The sequence below is a fragment of the Simochromis diagramma genome, unplaced genomic scaffold (assembly GCF_900408965.1).
Source record: "Simochromis diagramma unplaced genomic scaffold, fSimDia1.1 OVJJ01000216.1, whole genome shotgun sequence".
Lineage (NCBI taxonomy): Eukaryota > Metazoa > Chordata > Actinopteri > Cichliformes > Cichlidae > Simochromis > Simochromis diagramma.
Window position 1 is genome coordinate 4,611,632 of NW_024386883.1, and position 22,052 is coordinate 4,633,683.

At 40.2% G+C, this 22,052-nt stretch overlaps 1 protein-coding gene across 1 annotated transcript in view; it reads right to left on the reverse strand.

Moving 5' to 3' along the window:
* The window catches only part of LOC120734386 (protocadherin Fat 3), a 70,160-nt gene that overhangs the window by 13,093 nt on the left and 35,015 nt on the right, over positions 1 to 22,052 (reverse strand). The window contains exons 24-48 of the mRNA XM_040033188.1: positions 21,586 to 21,739; positions 20,879 to 20,986; positions 20,609 to 20,792; positions 18,642 to 18,862; positions 17,577 to 18,029; positions 17,240 to 17,374; positions 16,731 to 17,124; positions 15,672 to 15,868; positions 13,756 to 13,909; positions 13,436 to 13,669; positions 13,094 to 13,272; positions 11,938 to 12,151; positions 11,624 to 11,838; positions 10,840 to 10,977; positions 10,492 to 10,635; positions 10,217 to 10,414; positions 9,763 to 10,040; positions 9,096 to 9,658; positions 8,654 to 8,785; positions 8,383 to 8,540; positions 7,264 to 7,795; positions 6,900 to 7,053; positions 5,364 to 5,520; positions 3,305 to 3,697; positions 2,013 to 2,268 (exon numbers count right to left, since the gene is read on the reverse strand). Of these exons, the coding sequence (XP_039889122.1) occupies positions 2,013 to 2,268; positions 3,305 to 3,697; positions 5,364 to 5,520; positions 6,900 to 7,053; positions 7,264 to 7,795; positions 8,383 to 8,540; positions 8,654 to 8,785; positions 9,096 to 9,658; positions 9,763 to 10,040; positions 10,217 to 10,414; positions 10,492 to 10,635; positions 10,840 to 10,977; positions 11,624 to 11,838; positions 11,938 to 12,151; positions 13,094 to 13,272; positions 13,436 to 13,669; positions 13,756 to 13,909; positions 15,672 to 15,868; positions 16,731 to 17,124; positions 17,240 to 17,374; positions 17,577 to 18,029; positions 18,642 to 18,862; positions 20,609 to 20,792; positions 20,879 to 20,986; positions 21,586 to 21,739 (5,945 nt within the window). The remainder of the gene's footprint in view (positions 1 to 2,012; positions 2,269 to 3,304; positions 3,698 to 5,363; positions 5,521 to 6,899; positions 7,054 to 7,263; positions 7,796 to 8,382; positions 8,541 to 8,653; positions 8,786 to 9,095; positions 9,659 to 9,762; positions 10,041 to 10,216; positions 10,415 to 10,491; positions 10,636 to 10,839; positions 10,978 to 11,623; positions 11,839 to 11,937; positions 12,152 to 13,093; positions 13,273 to 13,435; positions 13,670 to 13,755; positions 13,910 to 15,671; positions 15,869 to 16,730; positions 17,125 to 17,239; positions 17,375 to 17,576; positions 18,030 to 18,641; positions 18,863 to 20,608; positions 20,793 to 20,878; positions 20,987 to 21,585; positions 21,740 to 22,052) is intronic.

Here is a 22,052-nt window from a genome sequence, read left to right on the forward strand (position 1 = left end):
TTAAGTGATACGGTCTACAATTTGGCTCCCTTCTTATTTTATGTTTTTTTCCAGACAAGTTTTCAGCATTTCAGTTTGAAACACTAACAATTACCAAGCAAAACAGAGCCAATCCAACAGTTTCAACTCAAAGTCATTTTCAGCAAAATCAAACATAAATGTCAGTCAAAGCGGCCGCGCTCCTAACTCCAGATGGATGAGTTAAAAAAAAAACCCTCAGAGTTGAAACACTCCATAGAAGCCAGACCGTAAACATGCTGTAAAGTTGGACATTTTAAGCATATGGGGAATAGCTCTCTCTTGAAGCCAGCCTATTGTGACAGCTAGAGGAACTGCAGTTTGTGGCACATCTGCACTGGCTTCAATATTCACCTCCCGAGGTCACGCCTCGATCAGTTCACTCTGAAACACCCAACTTTAGAGCAGAAATGACCATTTTTAGAACCAGGTTTTAATCTCTGTGGCATGTTGTCCTCTTGTGAACATGCTAAAAGTCTTGAGTCTGCCTTCACTTTTTAGTATTTTGCAAGTAAACTAAGAAATAGGTGCACAAGTTTACCGTGACAAGTGCAAACATACATGGAAAAAGAGTATTTAAGGGAAAAACAGAGTTTGTACAGTTCAAACCTTTTTTTTTTCAATGTCAGTCTCCAGAAATGACTTCCTGTGAGTGAAACAGTTCATAGTTAGTGTTTAAAATACTCCTCCATGAAGAAGACATCCTGAAGAGTTACCAACAGTTACCAAAAAACCCCAAACTATAGAGTTCAGTATGAGGCCTGATTTGTTCAAAGAGTATTTAATTATTCATCCCATTTTATTTATTTATGATTGAACGGGTAGTGACAGAAAATAACCACAGTTACTAACAGGGATGTTCCCTGGTTAGTAACTATTTCATGTTTTGACCTGTGGCCTTGTTATTGAAATACACATTATTGCACTTGCTTGTGGCTGTCGTGGTGTAAATAACTTACTAAACTCATTTGCAATTGATTAGTTAACCTGGCAGTTAACACTGCAGTCATTAACACAGTAATCTTGAGGTCAGTTTTCTATAAGTTTTATCATCATTAAATTAATAGACTGGTGGTGTAAATGTGAGGAGGTGGTGCTGGTTCTTTTTTTTTCTTTTTTCTACAGACACTCAGCGGGGGACCAAAAAAATAAAATAACCTATTTCCCATTCCTACAGGAAAAAATCAATCATTAACAGCCAGGAAGTTCCCACCGCAAGCTGTATTATTCACACAACAGGCTGGACAAAGGATCGAAATATCTGACGCCTACCTGCGCACTGAAATGCAACGTGGTTATTTCATCGACAGAGAACAGACTGGGAAGAGTGTTGGCAGCTAAAATATCAGACGGATGCTGAATTACAATGACATTCTTCTCTTCTTCGGTTTGGTGCCTGTACAGCTGACAAAGGTAGGTGTGAAGCAAATTTAAGGAAAAATAAAAAGAGGGAAACTTGACAGAGAAGTTGGGTGACTTTGTGTGGGAGTGTTCCAACTACTTTGATTTTAACTGAACTTTATTTTTTCTTTCTTGCTTTTTTTTTTTTTTCTTTTTTTTTTTTGCAAAAGTAGGACAAGAACATAGGACATCAGTTCTGGCTGATTACCCTGACCATTCAAACAGAAGTGCCCACAAGATCCAAGAGAGTTATCCTGATACAAGTGGACATAATTGCCAATTTCAGCAGTGTAACAGAAAGTTCTATTACCCATTATTGCTCCTAGGAAATAAATAAGAAAACTGAAATGATAGCAAAATAAAAATATTACTTTTTAAGCACTCTTGCTTACTCTGGGCCATTTTCTTTGATGTGTATGATCAAAAGGCATAGAGCACTGTGAAATGAGCTCTCTCAGTGAAGATGGTGGTATTGGTGTAACACAATGTGTTCATGGCCTGTGTACTCTTTGCCTTTTTGATCAGGTTAGAAGCTGTGTGCGCACATGCGTGTGTGTGTGTGTGTGTTTGCAGGCAGACTGTTGCAGTCTTACCCTGTGGACTGTTATCTCTCTGTGTTCTCTCTAGCTCAAAAGCTCTCTGCCCCCACTCCTCCTCTCTCTCATCTCTAGCCCTCTCCAGCTCTTTCTCCCTCATTTCTTCGCCTTCCCAGGACACTTTGTGGGCCGGGCTATGCTCTGAGCGGCAAGCAGATGCTGAAGGGAGATTGGGTGCCACACTGCACACTGCGACGCCCCGCCTATTGGCCATACCTCGGACATTAGACATGTCTGAGAGGAAGCTGCTAATCTGCAGAGACACAAGAAAATACCCAGAAAGTTCGGGTAAGGGCAAGCCAGGTAGTTACTATTCAGAAACTCGAAATGCAAACAAATTTATACAGGATTTCATGCGTTATTAGAAAACAAATCATTATTTCATTCTTTGTGCAATTACACGCACAATCAGAAACATACATAAATTATCAAATGATTGCTTTTTGTAAAAACGATACAATATTCTGCACCGGTGTACGACCTTTCTGTTTTATATTTCCAACAATTCCAATTGATTTTCTGATACCATTAATTGTTTTTCTTAATTATTGCCATGAAAGAAGAACTGGGTCATCACCCTATCTGAAGGGCCACACACATGATGAAGTCGCTGCTGTGAAGCTTATTTTAGCTCATCACATGCAGAATTGACTACAAAGAAGACATGAACATGATTATTAAATGTGAGCAGACTTTCTGTATCCTGTAAGCTGATTATCTACATAATAGAGCGAATGTGCTGGGAACATTACTACTTTTTAATCTACCTATATCGTCCTCGTGTTATATTTGATATCAAAACCTAGTTCCTGCCATAAAAACACAGTTTTTATAGTTGAGCTGTGTGTGGAGCCCATGTATTCTTTCTCCAGCACACTGTGGCTGTTTTTAAAAAATAGGACTAATATAAGAAATAATATTCTTTCTTTCAAATTATAATATAAATTCAGATAAATTAAGGAAGTGCAGCATTGTCAAAAGGGACTGATGAGCTGGGAGATATGATGCTCCACAAATATTGAAATTGTCATATAAAGTGGATATTACTTTGGATGCTCATTGTTATAGTTTGATATTAAAACTTAAATACTCTTATTTTAAAGCATATAATTCCTGCTTAGCAACCATATTATTCATGTGTTTTCCTAAATGGTCTGACCAACTATTTTTTTAGATATTAGCAGTATGAACATATTCAGATATTTAACTTTGTCACAATTTTGTCTGTTCCGCAGCATTTACTATAAAGCAGACACATAAATATCATAATTAAAACAAGCTATGCACACCTGACTGCCTTCACTGGAAGTGGTCCTGTCACCACTGAGTCCTCCTGGTAGAGGGGAGTGGGCAGTTGGGCGCACCATGACCTGGGGAGGGCCCACACTGCTGCCTCCCACCTCACCATAGGTGCTTGTGGTTGCTGGTGAGCCTGATACACGAACGGCTTTAAACTCAATCCCTTCTGCTCCCATGCCAGTCTTGTGCAGCATGTAGCTAGTTTCTGTGGAGATAGCCGAGATGCCCATCCCAGTCTGAACACCGGGGCCTGGATCTGAGTCTTTCCTGAATTTGATTTTTTTCCTAAAGACGATGAAGAGTATGAGGAGGAAAATGATGACAAACGCAAGGACTCCAATGCCAATTATCTCTCCTGGTCCAACGTAAGACAGAGGCTCAGCCTGCACAACAAGAAATGTAAAATGATTAAAACATTATAATATTATAATAATTTTTTCTAGTTGAATAACAAACAGTTAAGTGTCAGAAAAACTCTAAGGTCATCAGTAAATACACAGATAAAAAGTTGAAAGAAGAACAAGCTTAGAAATAATTCAATAACACTTCATAAAAAAGGTCTTTGTTGTCAGATGATTAACATGAACATGAAGTGCTTTTTCCAGCACCAAAAGAATTGCCAAAACATACAGTGCTGTGCAAAAGTCAGTTCTTTAGATTGTTCAAAAGTTGTCTTCTCTTGAGCGTTCTGTAGGTCTTTGAAACGTTTCCTTTAGATACGAGCTTTCACTCCTTTCAAATCAAGTCCTTGTCCCTGACCATTTTCAGAGGAATGTTTTTTTTTTCTTAAGCCACTTAATACTCACCTGTGAATCATTCAAGCATAAAAAAGACACCTTAATCAAAGGATGAACTAGTGCCGTGCCCACATATAACAGAAAACCTAGCAAAGAATCAATTTGAAATTAAATTTTAGGCATTTTTTACTAGCACCCTATTATAAAAACACATCGTTTGTTCCCAGTCGTTCAGTCCAACAACAGAAAATGTAACAAAGTTTGACAGATATAAAATTCTGTTTTTGCACCAAAAAGCAGATTCCCAGAGAGCTATTAGCCAAAAAATAGGCATATCTTGGCATGGTGTATATATATTTGAGGAAGCTGGACAAGTGAATGACAAAAGAATAAATATCTACAACAGTATCTGAAAGTCATGTCCTTAAGAAATAGGAAAAATTCACAAGACCTGAGAGGAACATAGTGAAGTTAGTTTACCCCCCAAAATGTTTAATACTATCAAAGGGGGCTCATATTAAACCCCCAAACAATTTCTAAATGTTTGTTATTACTCTAAACATGAGATTAATAAGAATCTCATCGCTACATCTGAGACGCTAATTAGCAAAGTTTTGAAACACAAAGCATCTTTTGAGTATTGAAGCAAATGAAATTTTGGTATCGGGAAAATTCATCATCTAAAGCTGGGTATATTTACAACCCTTATGCACTCACTACTCCAAAAGATTATGAGCACATTTTATGGTCTTCCAATTTGGAGGGAGTGATTGAGCTCACAGCTTTTTTGTTTTAATGCAATGCGTGATGAATAAGTTTTGGCAATAAAATTCTACATTATCTCTAAAGCAAGCACTCAATTAAAAAGAAAAACAAACAAACAAAGAACAAAGTTAACATACATTAGTTGTAAAGGAAGCTTAGTAGATTTTGTCAACTCTGCTGCAGTCCTCCAGGGATTAATGAAGGTACCTTCCTTCTTATAATGTGCCACATTAATTGGGTTTGCAGTCTCAGTATAAGGTATATGGCACAATAAATTCAAGAGCATAGCAACTTCAAATAGAAACAGCAATTTAGGCATTAGTACACTCTCATTTATCTGCTGTGGGAACAAAGATACCAAGTTGGGGAATAAGCCTTCCAGGGGGCTGCTGTAAACTCAAAATTCTCAATTTCACTGTGTATGCCAAGTCCAATTAGGTGCGAGCTGAATGCACAAAAAAACAATTCGAGGAGTTTTCTCGATTATTTTTTCATTTATTCTGTAACATCTACAAAAATCCAATTCCAAGCGTCACTCATACGCTACCTGTGTGTCATCCCCAGGATCACCAGGCGTCAGATCATCGCACAGCTGACCCTCATACCCTTCTGAACAGTTACAGTAGAATGACCCGAATGTGTTCACGCACTCTCCTCCATTTCCGCACGCTTCCTGGTCACACTCGTTGACGTCGTCGTCACATCTGTGGCAGCAAAAACGAGTAAGTAAAGCCGCTATGGGGGGCCGCAATATGATGTTATCAAAGTTAAGAAAAAGGAAGAATGCAAAGGTGAGAGTGAGCTAAAACATTTAAAACTTTTTAGAGAATGTTTCTTTTCCCAAATGCTGGGAATTTTCCCCATTATTTACATTTAGACGGTTCTGATTTAAAGAATTATGCATGAATGCAAAAAACATGAACACACACTCCCACTGAAGAAGCAAATTCCAGCTGAACATCATAAAAGTAATTTTACTGCAGACACATACATGCTCATCTCTGCTTGTCATTTCAAGCATGGTGTCCTGCTGTGCAGCGGATGGAAGATACATGCAATTCTCTTTTCAATTATTTTCTCTTTGATGGGGTTTTTAAAACATTTTGCAAGTCTGACGGAAGAAGAACTTTGCAGAAAGCTTCATGGCAGAACTTTCCAAAGTTTTGCTTTTAAATGATAAAAGTGCAGGTCACAGCTTAGTCATTAATTATACACACTATACTCATTAAGGCCTGGATGTGCTGGCCAGTGATATCCTCTCATTATTATTTTAAACGATGAATACTTTATCCCATAATTAAAAAAGTTAATGAAGTTGTCTCACATTAGTTTTATTAACCTATGAAATAGATGAGTAATAATGAGAAAATGTCAAGTTTTCTGGCTTTTTCAATAACAAAATTCTATATTGTATTTTTTATTGTAATGCATATATTTTAGTGCTGGAAGAAAAAAACAACAACAACTCCACAGTCAACTGAATTCAACAGCTATTTGTTTGGTTTCAATCTGTGTTTAACATTAATTATTAATGATATAAACAATCTGGTGCCTGAAAAAACAATACATTTTTTTCCATGGTTTTATTAGTGTAAGGATAATTGAATTTAAATTAATCAAATGAATTTTTAAAATCCAAGTCAAAAGCATAAAAAAGCCAAAAACAAAACAAAAAAATTCCTCTGTGGGGGAAAAGTGCCCTCTGCTGGTGGCTCTGTGGAACAGCCGCATGAGCAGAGAGGTTATTTCAAAGGCAATTACTAAGCTGTAATTAAGAAGACAGCTAGAGAATGATTATGGGCTTTTCAACTAAAATTATGCAGAATTAAATTAGAACCACTAACCCCCCCCCCAATAACAACTAATGTGGGCTAATGAATGGGATTTTGAGTCCAGCACATGCTCTTTCATGTTTTCACTGAGAGGGAGGGAGATACAGACGTTGAGTATCTTAATAATCAGCACTGTACGGCTCTCATTGTTTACATACTTTCTAAACAGGACACAGCATTTGTCAACACTGCTGTTACAGCCGGTTATTAAGGCTAGAAAGTGTGAGCGATTCCAGGCTATTATATCTTACATAAGTCCCCCGAGTCCAGTAGGGCAGCCACAGAGGAATGCGCTGCCTACAGGCTTGCAGTCTCCAGCATTCTGGCAGGGGTTTGGCATGCAGGATGTCAGTTCAATTTCACAGCGCCCCCCAGTGAATCCAACACTGCAAGTGCACATAAAACCTGTGGAAGAGATATTTTATGTCTGAAAATTATAATTAATATCAACTATTGTGCATAATTCTAATAAATGATAATGATCAATGATACAACAACAAGTTATCAAAATAAAATGATTAAAAACTGAAAAAACAGAGTAAAAACAAAGTAATGAATGTGTCCCACCGCAAGGCACATACACATGATCATGTTTTTTTGTATATATACACACACCTCCAGAGGGAAGGCTACTGCAGATTGCTCCGTTGAGGCAGGGCTGACTGACGCATGGATCTGGATAAAGCACGCAGCCCAGTTTGACCTCGCTGAGCCCTGCTATCTCAGCATAACGGCTCCTTTTATTCTGGAGCGGCAGCTCATTTCCGTTCAGCATCAGCGAGCCCAGGCACCCCTGGAAGCCGTCCTGAGCTCTCGGAGGGCCCCTTACGCCACGCTCTGCAAGCCCTGGCCCTCCCTGGCTCCTCCCTGACCCAGGGCCTGGCCTCTCACCTTGCCCATTTAGTGGCCTGACTTGGGCCCCAAAGAAAAATGATGAATCTGGTGCCAAAGGCCAAAGACGAACCGGGGCTCTGGCTGCCCGGCGACGTTCCACATAGCTGTCATCCAATGACAGGAGAGTGTAGTTCATAGTCAGCTCCAAAGTGACTGCATGCCACAGGCCATCATTTATCGGTCTGCCAGAGATACCCATAATGCCAAGGGTGTTGTCACAGTCCAACTGAAACCAGAGTCGACCGCCTTCAATCTGTGGAAGGAAAGAAAAGTGTTGGAACTAAATAATTTGTAGTGCCTCAATAATGCTATGCTTTTTATTAATAATAAGTGTTATAAAGTTATATAGTGTAGTATTAAGTGGACACAGCCCTGAAAAATAAAGGCATAAGACCATGTGTCCTTGGGGAGTAGAAAGCTGTAGACTCTCACTCACACTTGCCTGGGAAAATGTAGATAAGAGGCTACCATCTCTAGTGGAAGTTACTGAGACACTGTTGTTTAGACTAGAGTTGGAAAGCTTCTGTAATAAAACTGTTAGTGGCACAACACCAATTTGAGATCCGCAGCAGCGTGTCATGCAGGACGCATCTCCCTTCTAGAAGTAATAAAGTGTTAAATGGTCTACTGAGCAGTGTTTTGTCTTCCATCGGATGCCTCTGAGGAATCAAAAGAACTCGGTGAAGTGTGATATTATATAACAAAAAGTTATATCTTCTGAATAATACCTGATGATGTTTTTTAAAAAACATATACTGAGAAACATGTTTCCTTCTAACAGGAAATGAGCAGCCAGTGTTTTGCATGACCCTCAAAAAAGCATAGCCCTGTAACCTGTACCTTAAGCATGGTGCAGGGGTTAACCCGTGTGAACATAATGACTCCTCTTCTCTGAAGTGTTCTGATCCTGAGGCCGAGCTTCATCTCTCCACTCTGGCCACTCGCTGTCACTCTGTACTTGATGTAGCTGTTTCCAGAGAAACTCAGCGAGGTCTGGCCTGCACATTTGTAACACACAGAGAAGCGGGAAAAGTTTCAGGTTACACTAAACCTCATCAAGCTAAATCAGAAAGACAGAAGTTATAAAAACTGCAGGCATGCCAAAACACACCTGCACAGTCATCTAGTCTCTCGGGCTGACACTGGCAGACAGATGGCGCAGTAGGACCAGAACGCACACACTGCATATCAGCTGGACAGGACTGACCTTCACAGAGCTCCACAGGGGTGGGGCATGTCCCTCCTGTTTGAAAAGGGGTAGAAATATAAATATTATTTGTCATCATGTGAAAAGCCTTCAGATTTACATTATTCTTTCATTAATTTATTTATATTTACATGCATAATATATGCCTCTGTAGTTTTTGTATTTTCTTTTTTATAGAATGCAAAATGTATACTACATAAGCAAAAATTCTCCATGTTTTCATTCAGATATTTCAGGATTTTACTGATTTTTATATGAAAACTATCAACCAATGCCGTTCATGAACTGATGATACGTGTTTGTGACACTGACTCTGTGAAGGTTCAAAAATGAGTGTAGTACAAACCGGGACAGGTGCAGGTCTCTTTGCGGCTGAACGTAGGCGACACCAAGCTGACCCTCTCTGTGCTGTAGGTGACAGGCGAGCTCCCGTCCATCACAAGTGTGTTTTCACACACTCTATCCCCACACTCCAGCTCGCCAGAACAAGTGCTGCTCACCACCACAGCCCCAGCTAGCACACCTCGAATCTGACCCTGCGCTGCCACCTCCTCCAGCTTTGCAGACAGCTCTTGCTGGGAGTAGAACACAGCCATGCGTCCACTGCCCGGCGTCTCTGGCCTCTCCATGGCTAGAAGCAGGTCCACATCCGATGTCCCCATCACTGGCTGTACACCGAGTATGTGAAGAGGATCCTGCTGCCCTGGTGACCACTTCCATCCACCTAGTCCCCGTAACGTTAGCTTAATTTGGCTAAGGTAGCGACTAAGTAAGTCCTCTGGAGACAGCAAGTTGAAACGTAGGGTCAGAGCGCTACGCAGCATGACATCTGTCACTTGTTCGACCTGGATGGAAACGTCAGCTATCACAGCAAAACGTCCATCGCTCACTGTAGCGTTCATCTGGTACCTGAGAAAAGGCAAGAAAAGATACTGAATTGTTACACCAAAAAGTTTTCTTTTTTCCATATCAGTGTTTTGTTTTCCTGTGTGTTTGTGTGGTCTAGCGTTCACCTGCCAGGTTCCAGGCCTGGCAGCGCTACAATGCTGCCATCCTGTCTGTTGACCTTAAACATGCTCTTGGGCTGAGGCTTCTGGGTAAATGACAAAACGTCACTCAGGTCACGGTCAGTTGCAGAGATCCGACCGATCGGGCCACCTGGAAAGGTATCCGTGACCATGACGATGAAGATCTCCAGAGGGGAGACAGTCGGCTTGTACTGACTGTTCCCAATGACCCTCAGAAATACCCAGGAAGAGGAGGAGAGACTAGGCTTGCCAGAATCAGTTGCCTGAGAGAGACAAAGTTATAAAAAAAGTTATAATGACACTTAACAGCAAAGAAAGTTCTACAGTAATAATAAGGTCTTGCTTTAGTGGATTGAATTTACACTGGTGTTAAAGTTCTCCATAAAAGAAAAGTCTTCATATTAAATAGGATACTTTTTAAAACCGTAAAGTTCCTAACCTGGATTTCAAGAGTGAATTCTCTGGGGGCTTCAGGGCCAAACACACGGTTAGACCTCAAAGTCCCAGTCTGGTCCAAGGAGAAGAAGTTTCCCTCATTTCCTGACTTGATCCGAAACTCAAAGGGTGGACCATTCTTAGGGGAGTCTTTGTCGCTGACTGATAACTGGAGCAGGGTGGTGCCAGCAGCTTGGTTTAGCTGGAAGTAAGAAAGTGAAGTTGAGACAACATTGAACTAATAATATAAATATAGACAGCAAACACGCACAAACGTACCTGTATGACCACCGTGGAATTGGGAGGATTGAAAACTGGGGGGTTATCGTTAACGTCAGAGATATCGATGTTGATTGTGACTGTGGAGGACATCGCAGGAGAGCCACTGTCAAACGCCTGTACCGACAAAGAGTACCTGGACACCTAGGCGGTGAAGAAGAGAATGTGATTGCCATATCTGTATGTACATCAGGCAGTGTGGCAAGCACTCTTATGCTCGCATAATGTGATATTTCATTGAGCGTTGACCTTGATGGGACCTGGTATTTTCTGTCGTGACTGTGCTCATGAACCAGAAAATTACAATTGATTGTTTATGAGATTTTGTACTTAAACATGCATCCTTACAAGTTCTCTGTCAAGCTTCTTGTTGACTTTGAGAAGTCCTGCTACAGGGTCAATCCAGAAGTGGTTGTTTCGGTCACCTTTCAGGATAGAGTAGGTGATACGCCCATTCACTTGGCTATCCAGATCTTCAGCCACTACCTAAAAAACAGACACCCGGAGGGAAAGAAAATGGCCTGATTTCCTTGGGGTCAAATACAAACTGGCTAAAAACCAAAGAGAACGAAGGGATGACAACGTTGACTTTAAACCTGAAAATAGTCAGGATTAGATTGACATCAACATGATCAATGTATTAGCATTAATAAAAAACAAAATAAAGTCGAATAAAGTTTTCCATCTATCCATTCTCTTCCACTCATCCAATTCAGGGTTTTTTACACTCAAATTAGTTTCAGGACCACGGACAGCACATGAGGTTGCCACGCCCTAACACTTAACTGTTTTTAGTGGCGGATATACAGAAAGTCAGCAGTGTGCACTTTGACAATACGTGAGATATAGATCACAGATACACAAGATTAATCCACAAAATCGAAAATACGGTGGTACTGTTAACAGCACCAGTTGAAGAGCATAGAAATTTGATTTTCAGATTTCCCCTTGAAGTTATTTAAGTTGTCTTAATACAAGAATGCTATAGAAGGTGATTTCAAAATGTTGTCACACAATTTACAGTCCTACATCAGAGCCTATCAATTACTGAAGCCTGTTTTAAATATAACTAGTCTCTATTGGAGTGATAGGCTATTTTGCCCCATTTAGTAAATCTGGCCTTAAATCTTACCCTTGTAACTGTCTGCCCAACAGATGCATCCTCGCTGACCAGCAAATTGTAGATGTCCTGACTGAAAGCTGGAGCGTTGTCATTGACATCCATAAGTTCAATGGTTACCATTGTAGCTGTGCTAAGAGGAGGGTTGCCATTGTCCCAGGCCTCGATGGTGAGATAATAGTCCTTACACACCTCAAAGTCCAAATCATCAGCCACTGAAATAGAACCTTAACACACATATCAGTAGATATTCATTTTTTTTTAATTCCCTGCCTTTAAATTTCACAATAACATGGCACAAGCCACACACAGAGATATCTACTCACCCCATTTCCTGTCTATGGTGAACTTTCCTAACTCATTACCCGACCGGATGTTGTATGTGATCTCAGCATTAGGTCCGATGTCAGCGCTTGTTGCCAGGACTCGCACCACCTCGGTTCCCACGGCTACATCCTCGGGGACAGTTACAGCATAGTCTCTTCTCTGGAAGACTGGAGCATTGTCATTCACATCCAGCACTAAAATGGTCAAATAAACCTGAGGAAGACACACAAGACTGTAAAACAGCACCTAACCACTTTACTGCACTGCTTCCAGCACCGATAGTGCCGTTTCACCACAAGGCAGAAGGGACCACAAGCGCATACAGAAGTTGTACAGAAAAATATGCTTTACTAAAAAAATATGAAGCTGAGGCAAAAACCAACTAAAATCTGTGCCTGCTATAGGGTGAGAGAGTTTGGTGGCTACTACATGAATGCTATTTTGACTCTATAGAATATAGAGTCACAAGTTCCACCTACTTAATACAGGACACCACTAATCCTATTACTGTAGTTTTGCTTTTATATCATTGTGGCTATGACAATCATCTACTACAAGTAACAGAACAACAACTACTCCTCTCTATATTTGTAATGAAAGTGACACCTACTCCTAAAAATAATGCCATTCCCAGCATTTATAGTCAGTGAATGAGCAAAATTAAAGTTTTCTTCTAAAATAAAACAAAGTTTACTTTTAAATAGCCGCTGTGAGACACAACACAGTTTCAGATTTGCCACATATCTGTTTTCCACCTTTTCTGCACCGCTTCTCTCTGTAACTGCGTCGTTTTTTCTGTTCCACACGGTTCACATGACTACGAGCTATCTTAATTAAAATCTAATTGGGGATTTACCTAATCTCTTCAAGGATCATGTGTTATTCACCTGATTTTTTTCAGAAAAACAAGATTATGTTACCCAAAAAACATAAATGCTGCAAACACTGTTATAAATGTCAGTTTTGTTCAAAAGTGCATTTTTATTATTTATTATTTTATTTAGTCTTTCAATTATTCATTCATTTCAGAACAAGTGGCTTTTTTGTATTAGGAGCATCAGGCGTAAATATTTCCTACAGTAATGTTTGGTAGACTTAACATTGATTGTAGACACAATCAATACTGAATCTGGGTCACTTGGACTACCCACCAACCTGTGAGGAGAGCGCCCCCTGTTGTCCAGCTCGATCAGTGGCCTCCACACGAACACGATAGGAGTCCTGGCTCTCTCTGTCCAAAGACTTCTCCAGAACTACTACTCCAGTTACCGGGTCGATGGAGAAGAACCCATTCACTGAGTCCACCAGAGAATACAGCACTGTACGGTTGAGACCTGGAAAAAACACATTCATACTAACTGTTCACAATATATTACATCTTGGCTCATAATCTTGCTCGGACACTCAAACAGTACATTATTTTTAAAATAATTTAAAGCTTAAAACTTTCTGAATTCATCATCACTGCCTGACATTACTTATCTAACAGCAGCTTACCTTCATCTGGGTCGCTGGCTTGTAGACGGGTGAGCAAAGCCTTAGGCGAAGCATTCTCGTACACGCTCGCCAGGTAATGAGTGGATGAGAAGAGGGGGGCATTGTCATTCACATCTAACACTTTGAGAAAAATATCAGAGCGACAGAACAGGCCTCCCCCGTCAGTTGCCTGGGCGATGAGTTTGTAGCTGGGGGCCAATTCCCGGTCCATCACAATGGCTGTACGCAACTCACCTAAGGGCATAAATGGGGAGGTATAAAAAGAGATTTTGTTTGTTTGTTTTTGCTACAAGCCCTTGAAATTAAATATTTAAATGTACCGGTGTTTGCATCCATGTAGAAATCTTCAACCCCAATGCCAAACAGTGAATACTGGATCTCAGCACTGGAGCCTGAGTCAGCATCTGTTGCACCCACTCTTAGAATGCCCTTGTTAATGGGAATGTCCTCAGGAAAAGAGGTGCTATACACGGCCTGTGATAACACAAAAGCATATGCAGAAATTAAAGTGCACAGTAATAGTAACACTAACCATTCTAGTTAAAAAATGCATCTGTCTAATACATTAAAAAGACATCCAACTACTGGGCACTTGATCCATTATTCCAGCTAATAGAACAGGGTCAGCTAAGTTCCGTTTTATCACCCGGTGTCCATTTCTGCCAGTGACTGACTGGAGAAATGGAGCTTAGTGGCCTCACAATTTCATCAAACACGGACCAGCAGCGGCAATGGCAATTTAGCACACCCCACCCTGCTCTGTTGGCTCTGCTGAATCTTCTAACCTTCAGATTTAAAATATATAAAGGTGAAACACCTAGTAACTAGTCAAAGGTTTGAAAAATGCCAAGAATTTGTTTTATATCATCTTTGCATTTTTGTTTGTTGAACAAAATAAAAATTCAAAGCATTAAATTGGGGATTTTCTAATATTTATAGCCTGATTAATCACTTGACAAAAAAAAAACAAGAAAGGAGCAAGCACCAGCTAAGAGTTTGAAATCGTTACTACTAGAAAAACGCCATTACTATTACTACTACTACTACTCTTCCTATGAAAAAAAAAAACATTAGAAAAGATGCCCAAACAGCAGTTAGAGTTCATTCTGTGGCAATGTGAGTGTCATTTTGATCCAGTTGCTGCTGTCGCCATGTAACGTCAGACTAATCACTTTGTAGTTATAGTGTTGGCTCATGCGAGAAGGGAAAAAAAGACTATCAGAGGAGAACAAGGGAGCATTTCAAGGAGTTTAGAGTTTTGAGGGAAAAAGAAAGTTTCTCAACTAATTATGTGAAACTGAAGAACTGCAGAATTTTACTAAATTAAAGGAGAGTCCCCAGAAGACTTCACAGTCCAATTATTCTCTCATTTCATAAAGATTTTCCTCTCCTAGATTGTCTTTTTGAGGCTAACTCTAAATGTAGGGTGAATGTTGGCGTTGGAAGGTAGGAAATAGCACAAGGGACTCAACTTAATTGGCTTTATCATGATTACTGTCTTTTATTTGTGTAAATTCTCAAACTTGTGTAATTCAAAGAGAACCATTCATCGGTTTAGTACGTTATTAGATTAAGACTGCATTATGCACTCCATAAAAGCACTATGGAAAAGTCAGTTTATACATAAATTACAACACTTGGCCTGAAATATAAAACAAAGACAATTTGGCTGAATTCATTTGCAGCGAGTTAGAACTTCGATGCACTTTAGAACAAAGTATCAATATTTGAAGTGAGCAAATCCAGTTTTACTCGTGAAGCCACAGACTTTTCTTTACTAAGTCATGAATATGCAGATTTGAACATTATTCAACGCAGCTGAATTTTCAGAGCTAAGCCAGCGTTAAGATTACCCAAAAGAAAGTTCATCATTGGGGGAACTGGGAATCTCCACTAATCTTGACGCTCTCATTGGGATTGAAAAAGAAAATAATTTAAATGAGACTTAAAATGATTAAAAATTCCTTCTTTGATAAACAGCTTTTGTTTTCCCCATTCAGTCCACAAACACAATGCCCTAACTTACCTTTTCAATAACAAGCATACATGACTGCATGCATGGTCACAAGCAATGCATTCTCTCTGTTTATAGACAGAAAATTAACTGGAATATGGAGACAAACAGCAGATAGAGCCATTTACTCTGCAATGCTCTATACATTCCACAAGCTCCTCTCGGTTTGTTTACTTTGCATATTTTCATTTTGCACACTTTCCATTTGTCTTTATCCCTGACCTGGTTGCAGATGGGTCTGTTGTCATTTGCATCCATGACTGTAACCTCCACTGCGGTGTGAGCGACATAAAGACCATCGCTGGCAGTGATGTTGAGCAGGTACCAGTCCTGCTGCTCGCGATCCAGCAGACCACTCACATAAACCTTCCACTCCCCCTGCACAAGGGCCAGGCCAAACACTCCTCGTGGATTTCCCCCTGGAGGTCATACAGATGAGAATTAAAGCGCTGACACTAAAAAGTGAAGAAAGGAGTGAAGATGTATTGTATTAAATGTAAACAAACTGCGAGTCATTACTCATTCGCAAGATGAATGAGAACAAGATTCTCTCCAACCGCACATAAAAAATGATGCAGGCACCCTTTGGTGCAATCAATAACCATCTTCATAATGTAAACCAGACGGGTAGGGCAGCGGCCGTGGCCCTTCAAAGTTTAAAAGTTTGACCTTTTATGACACTTTCACTCGTCCGATCTGTATTTTTTAAATGCCAGAAAACAAGGACAAAATACATCATCCGCAATCATTAACACACAGTGTGTTGTGAATGGACGTGCTCTTACTCATTATCAAGGTCAGAGTTTTTCTGGAGAGGCCAAGCAATGCTCTTTATTTTTTTCTTTTTTTTTTTAAAGCGCGAACGCATAAAGTAATAGGTAAGGCTGTGAAAGAGAATGATCAATTCATCAAGTGCATTTCATTAGAAGCACCTGCCTGATCATTCTATCCATCAGCCACGAGCCCGTCCCAGCTGTCATAGTGCAAAAACTTCTTTTTTCTTCACATGAGTGTAGATTAAGGTTTTCTACAAAGCATTTTTGTTTCATAGTATAATGGGCACTTTGTAATATTAAAATGAAAAAAAAAATACAAGTTAAAGGAAAGCTGTTTTTGGCATATCAGTTCAAATTAATTTATAACTTGACCTTTGGAACAGAAACCATGTTAGACCAATAAATGATTTTGATGCAGCACAGTCTCATCTCATTGCAAGACGAAGAGTCACTGCAGCACAGAGTGCGCGGGACAGCATTCTGTTAGTTGTCTCAGTGTCCTCACCAGTGATGCAAAAGCTGACGAGGTGGTTTTGATCCGTGCCATCTCGATCTTTGGTTTTCAGAACGGCCACCACTTCACCGAGGGGATCGCTCTCCTTTACGGCACCTCGGTACAGCTCCCTCTCAAACAGTGGCGGGTTGTCATTGACGTCTGACACAGTGATGGTCACCACTGTGGTGGAGGAGAGAGGCAGTAACTCGGCCAGATCAGACGCTACTACTTCAAAGCTGTAGCTGGAGCAGGCCTCGTGGTCCATCTGACTCACTGTGGTGATCCAACCTGTTTTACTGTCAATGGCAAAGACAGAAGTGGTAGACACAGGCCCGGAGAAGAAGCTGGCATCCCTTGTCAAGTCTAGATTGTAGGTGAGCAGAGGACCGAGGCTGTAGGTTACCTGCAATTCAAATAAAGGATACATAGCAGCACCTGTAGCTCTCTGAATTTAGAAAAATGCTTGTTTTAAAGTATCACAAACATATGATTCACACTTTAACCTGACTGTCACACACCTGCCCATTAGAGCCCCAGTCTGGATCAAGAGCACGCACTTGGACCACTCTGGTCCCCACAGGCATCCCCTCCATCACCGTGGCTACATAGGTGCTGGTCTCAAACAGCGGCTTGTTGTCATTGACGTCCAGAATCTATAAAACAATAAATCTGCTTCAGCTGAACAAAGTCTAAATGAAAAGACAGCACAATTACCCCCTTCTTACTATTTTAATTAATTTATCACATAAATCTGCAATTATTTCATAAAATCCATAATTGCATATGCACATTTCCCTATTCAACTGAAAAACAGAAAGCAAATGCTATCCTTCTGCAGTGCATTGTGGTACCAACCTTAACCTCCAGATCTACAGTGGAGACTGACTCAATCAGGTCTCGTCTTGTTGTTGCTGCAACTTTAAAGCGGAAGATGCTGACCTCTTCATAGTCTAGCGGTTTCACCAGACGGATGAGACCAGTCTCCTTCTCCACCAGGAAGGTCCCCTCCTGGTTGCTGTCAAGCGTCTCCCCTGCGATTGCACTAAAGAACCCGGTCTGTCCAGCACCCATGTACACAGACCCCAGGGCGGTTCCTACCGCTGTGTCCTCAGGGATGGTGAAGGAGTACTGAGGCTGGCTGAACGAGGGAACGAATGCATCTGGAGGGACTACGTGGATGAAGGCGGACACCAGGGAGTGCTTAGCCGGAGAACCACCATCTGTGGCTTTGACAAAGAAGGACAGCACAGTGCCCTGGAGGTGGTCCACTGTGCTTTTAGTCATCATCCAGCCACTGTCTGGCTCCACCTGAACACCAGCAAAATCACAAGGCTATTTAAATCAGCTTTTGGGAGTTTTTTTTTTTTAAACTGTTGACATTTGTAGTTATGTGTTTAATTCCAAACCACGAAAGTTTTTGCTATTTTTATATCATTTTGATTAACATTAATAAAATACAAGGAGAACGTCATGGTTTTATGCGCACAAACTGAACCGCAATGCCCTTCAAGCTTCACCGCGACATACAGTGTTTATAAGTTGCAGCTATATTCCTTTAATCCCATGGTGTTTCGATTTATTTATAGCCCACATTTATTTAAATTTAATTGTATTTTCAAAATTGACCAAAGCATCAACCCTAATGCAACATCATTTTGATTAGATGATTAAAAATACATAATCTACAGCAAACAGATGGCTTTTAATCCCCTGAAGTGGGAACGGAGGGTCATGTGAAAACATTCCTTAATTGAAAATCAAGTTTACCGCTAACAGAGTTTGTGCTTTAATGAGTTTTAAATCAATTTGTTGCAGATTGCATGTGGTTGCATTTTTATGTGATTTTATGTGTTGCATAGATATTAATTTTCTTTTTACAAAGGGCAGTCAAAAAGAAGTTGAAAAGCAACATGCACTGACCTCCAGAACATCGACCAGAGATAGGCGTGCCTCACTGTAAAGTGAGTATGTGATCCTTCCATTAGACCCAGCATCTGGGTCAGTGGCCTGGATCTGAGTGACAAGAGAACCTTTGGCAACATTTGCTTTAATGCTCATACGATACTCCACTGCTCTGAACCGGGGGGCGTTGTCATTCTCATCTGCAAGAACCACCCGTACCGTGCAAAATGATGCACGGCCTGGAAAATAAAAACACACATACATTTAATATGCACAAATGATACAGATTAGCGCTGGGTATTGTCACTGATTTCTATAGCTGATTTAATTCTGATTCACAAGGTCCCAATTCGATTTGATTTGATTTGATTCAATTTTGACTCAGACAGTCAGAAATATTAAAATATTCTAACTTAAACTGGGTTAAATGATAGTTTAGACAAAAGTATTTAGCTTTAGCTATGTTAAATGGCTTTACTGAAGTGTATATATTTTTGTTATTTCATTTGTCTTCTGTATAATGCATTTAATTTATCTGAATGATTAATGAAATGTTCTTTATGTTTTGTGTTAAAAGGTTTTTCACCTACCTATCTACCTACCTACCTATATCTATCCATCTACCTATCTATCTACCTATCACATATCTAACTAGCTGGTCAAAATAAATTGAGTGAAATTCAAAGTCTGGTCTTTTTCAAGTGTGGGCACCTCACAGACAGAGAACACTTGACAAGTTTAAAAAACGAACATTACAGTTACAGAGGTTTTATTAGAGACATTTAAGTGTTTTCCAATTTGGCAAAAATTTTTAAAATTTCTTCAGTATCGAACAGCAGAAATGAGGCTTTCTTGTCGGAGGTCATTTTTGAAAAAAAAAACCCACAACAACAACAAAAAAAACAGCGGGCGACAGCGCTGAACACAATGGTAGACTGGTGTGCAAAACGCAAGCAAATAATGCAGAAAACAGAGATTTAAGATGGGAAACTGTTCTTGAAGTACACTGAGAGAGTGAAAGAGCTCTGCAGGAAGTGTGATTTCATCAAAACTGCCAAAGCAAGAGGGAATTCATGACAATGTTTATCAAATGTGAAGCGTAGTTTTGATCTTCTTTTGCTGCTGGTTCAATGTATTTTGTTCGGAGAGTGAGGAAACCCGCAGCTTCGGAACCTGTGAGATATCGGCTTTCAGTAGTTTCTGTTTACATCTTTTTGCGGTATCCGTTTACTTGCTCTCATTTGTTGTTTTAACTGTTTGGCGGTTGTTGGAATAGTTTATATATATTTAAAAATCGATTTAGGATTAATGAATCGATGCACAACAGGAAAAAAGTCTATGCACCTTCAACGCAACATGCTAACGCATGGTTAGTATGGACGTTCCCGAAAGTGAATGATGGCATTTCGTTTACCAAAGTAAACTGCAGGGGCAGCCCCGCAAAGAAAAAGCTAATGAAGGAAATTGTATGAGCAATAGAAGCATCAATGCAGTTACCAGGAAAGTTGTGAAGACAAGTGAAAAAGAGGAAAGGGTTGATTTCCTGTTATTTATAATTCCTGTAATGATAAAGATGCTGGGAAATGATGATGTATGTAACCAACTTTTGTTATATAAATCTATTGCACCTGCTTTTTTTAGGTGAAGGCCAAGTAAAGGTGGGTGTACAGCAGCTCAATTTCAGTCAATTTTTTATAACTCTTTCCAGCAGCAGAGCTCTTTATTTTCAGTTATTTCATCGAGAGCAGTTTGGGGTGAAACTGTAAAGTTAAATAACTTAGATAAACTTTTTAAACTTAAAAATATTTTGTGTTGAAGAAAAGTTGATTTTTATTTTTATATGCTCTCAGTTATTGTTATTAGAAAGAAAATTTGGTCATGCGGAGAAATAAAACAGGAAAATGAAATTTGCCAAGAAAATTGCAATCGGAGAATCTCTACTTCTATTAGCTGATTTGAAGATGGCTTTTTAGGGAAACAGTTACCTCCACCATCCAGGGCCATCACAGTTAGCACCATGTCCTTGTTGAAAGGGTTTTCTCGGTCTAATTTCTGAACAGTGGAAATGACCCCATCTGCATCAATGGTGAACTGAGTTTTCCCCAGGTCGTTGATGAACGAGTAGGTGATCTGTCCGTACAGTCCAGAGTCCTCATCTGTTGCGCGGACCTGTATGTCCACACAGAAATTCATCAATATTCCTCATTGTGTTATTTCGTATTCATTAATTCAGTGCACTAAAAAAGTGAAATTACCTGAATGACCTTTGACCCTTCCGGTGCATTTTCCTGGACCTCAGCCAAGTAGAACCTCTGGCTAAATACTGGGCTGTATAGGTTAGCTCCCAGGACACGTACAATCACCTGTGAATCACCATCGCAACATCACTCCATCATCATTATCCTCACTGTCTGCTGACATGTTGCTGTTGCCATCCCAACAAACATCACCGGCTGATTTGTCAAACACGATCAAATCAAAAAGGCAAAGCAGTAGTAAGAACACTAGGGTTGTGAACAATTAGTTACTGATTTGAATTACACAAGAGCCACAGATACTGACACCTCCGTGAAGAACTGCTGCACACATATTTCATGCATGTCAGAAGAAGAACTTTAAGAATGGGGTGATGTGTTATTGCAACAGAAATGTGTGATATATGACCCAACCCCCCCTCAAATCTCCCATTTGTAATTACCACTAAGAGACAGATGTGAGTATTTTTTCCAGCTGGCAGCTTATCCTCAAAGTAAATCTGATATGGCGAGACATTAACCTCCCACTGTGGAGCTGGCAGTTGTGAGAAACAGCAGTTACACTGAGCAGCAGCGAAGGTTGGTAATAATTTTGACAGGCCGGTGAAAAAGGTCAGCCCATTTTCTGTGTATAAGGACTACTGAGACTTAAAAAAAGACCAAATCAGCTGACAGAACGAATACGTAACTGCCAAAAGTTGTCTCACCTGAGCAGTGCTGGTGAAGACTCCATCCGACACGGACACATTGAGTTGATAGGAGAGTTTCATGCCTTGTCTCCTCTTGTTAGACAGACGAAGCACCCCCGTATCCGGCTCCATCATAAAAGTCATTTTCTCATTTCCTGAGAGAATACTGTACCTGAAGGCGGAGGAAGAAGAGAGAGCTTGTGTTGCTTAGGGTCTACAAAGTTATTTTGCTCAAGAGGTGCTGCAAATTACAAGTGTCTACTTGTCTTGAGGGGGTGCTGAGCCAAAACTGCTTGAGAAAAATCTAAATAAAGCCTCGTGTGAAACTGAACCAGGATTACTGGGATTTTAGTAAACCAAAACACAGCACTGTGCTTTTCAAGAGGTGACAATCTGAAAAATTCTTAAAGAGGATTTGCATCTAGGTTCAAAGGTAAATCAAGTCTACAGAGAAAACACAGAATCGGTAAGTTCTCAAAGCGTCT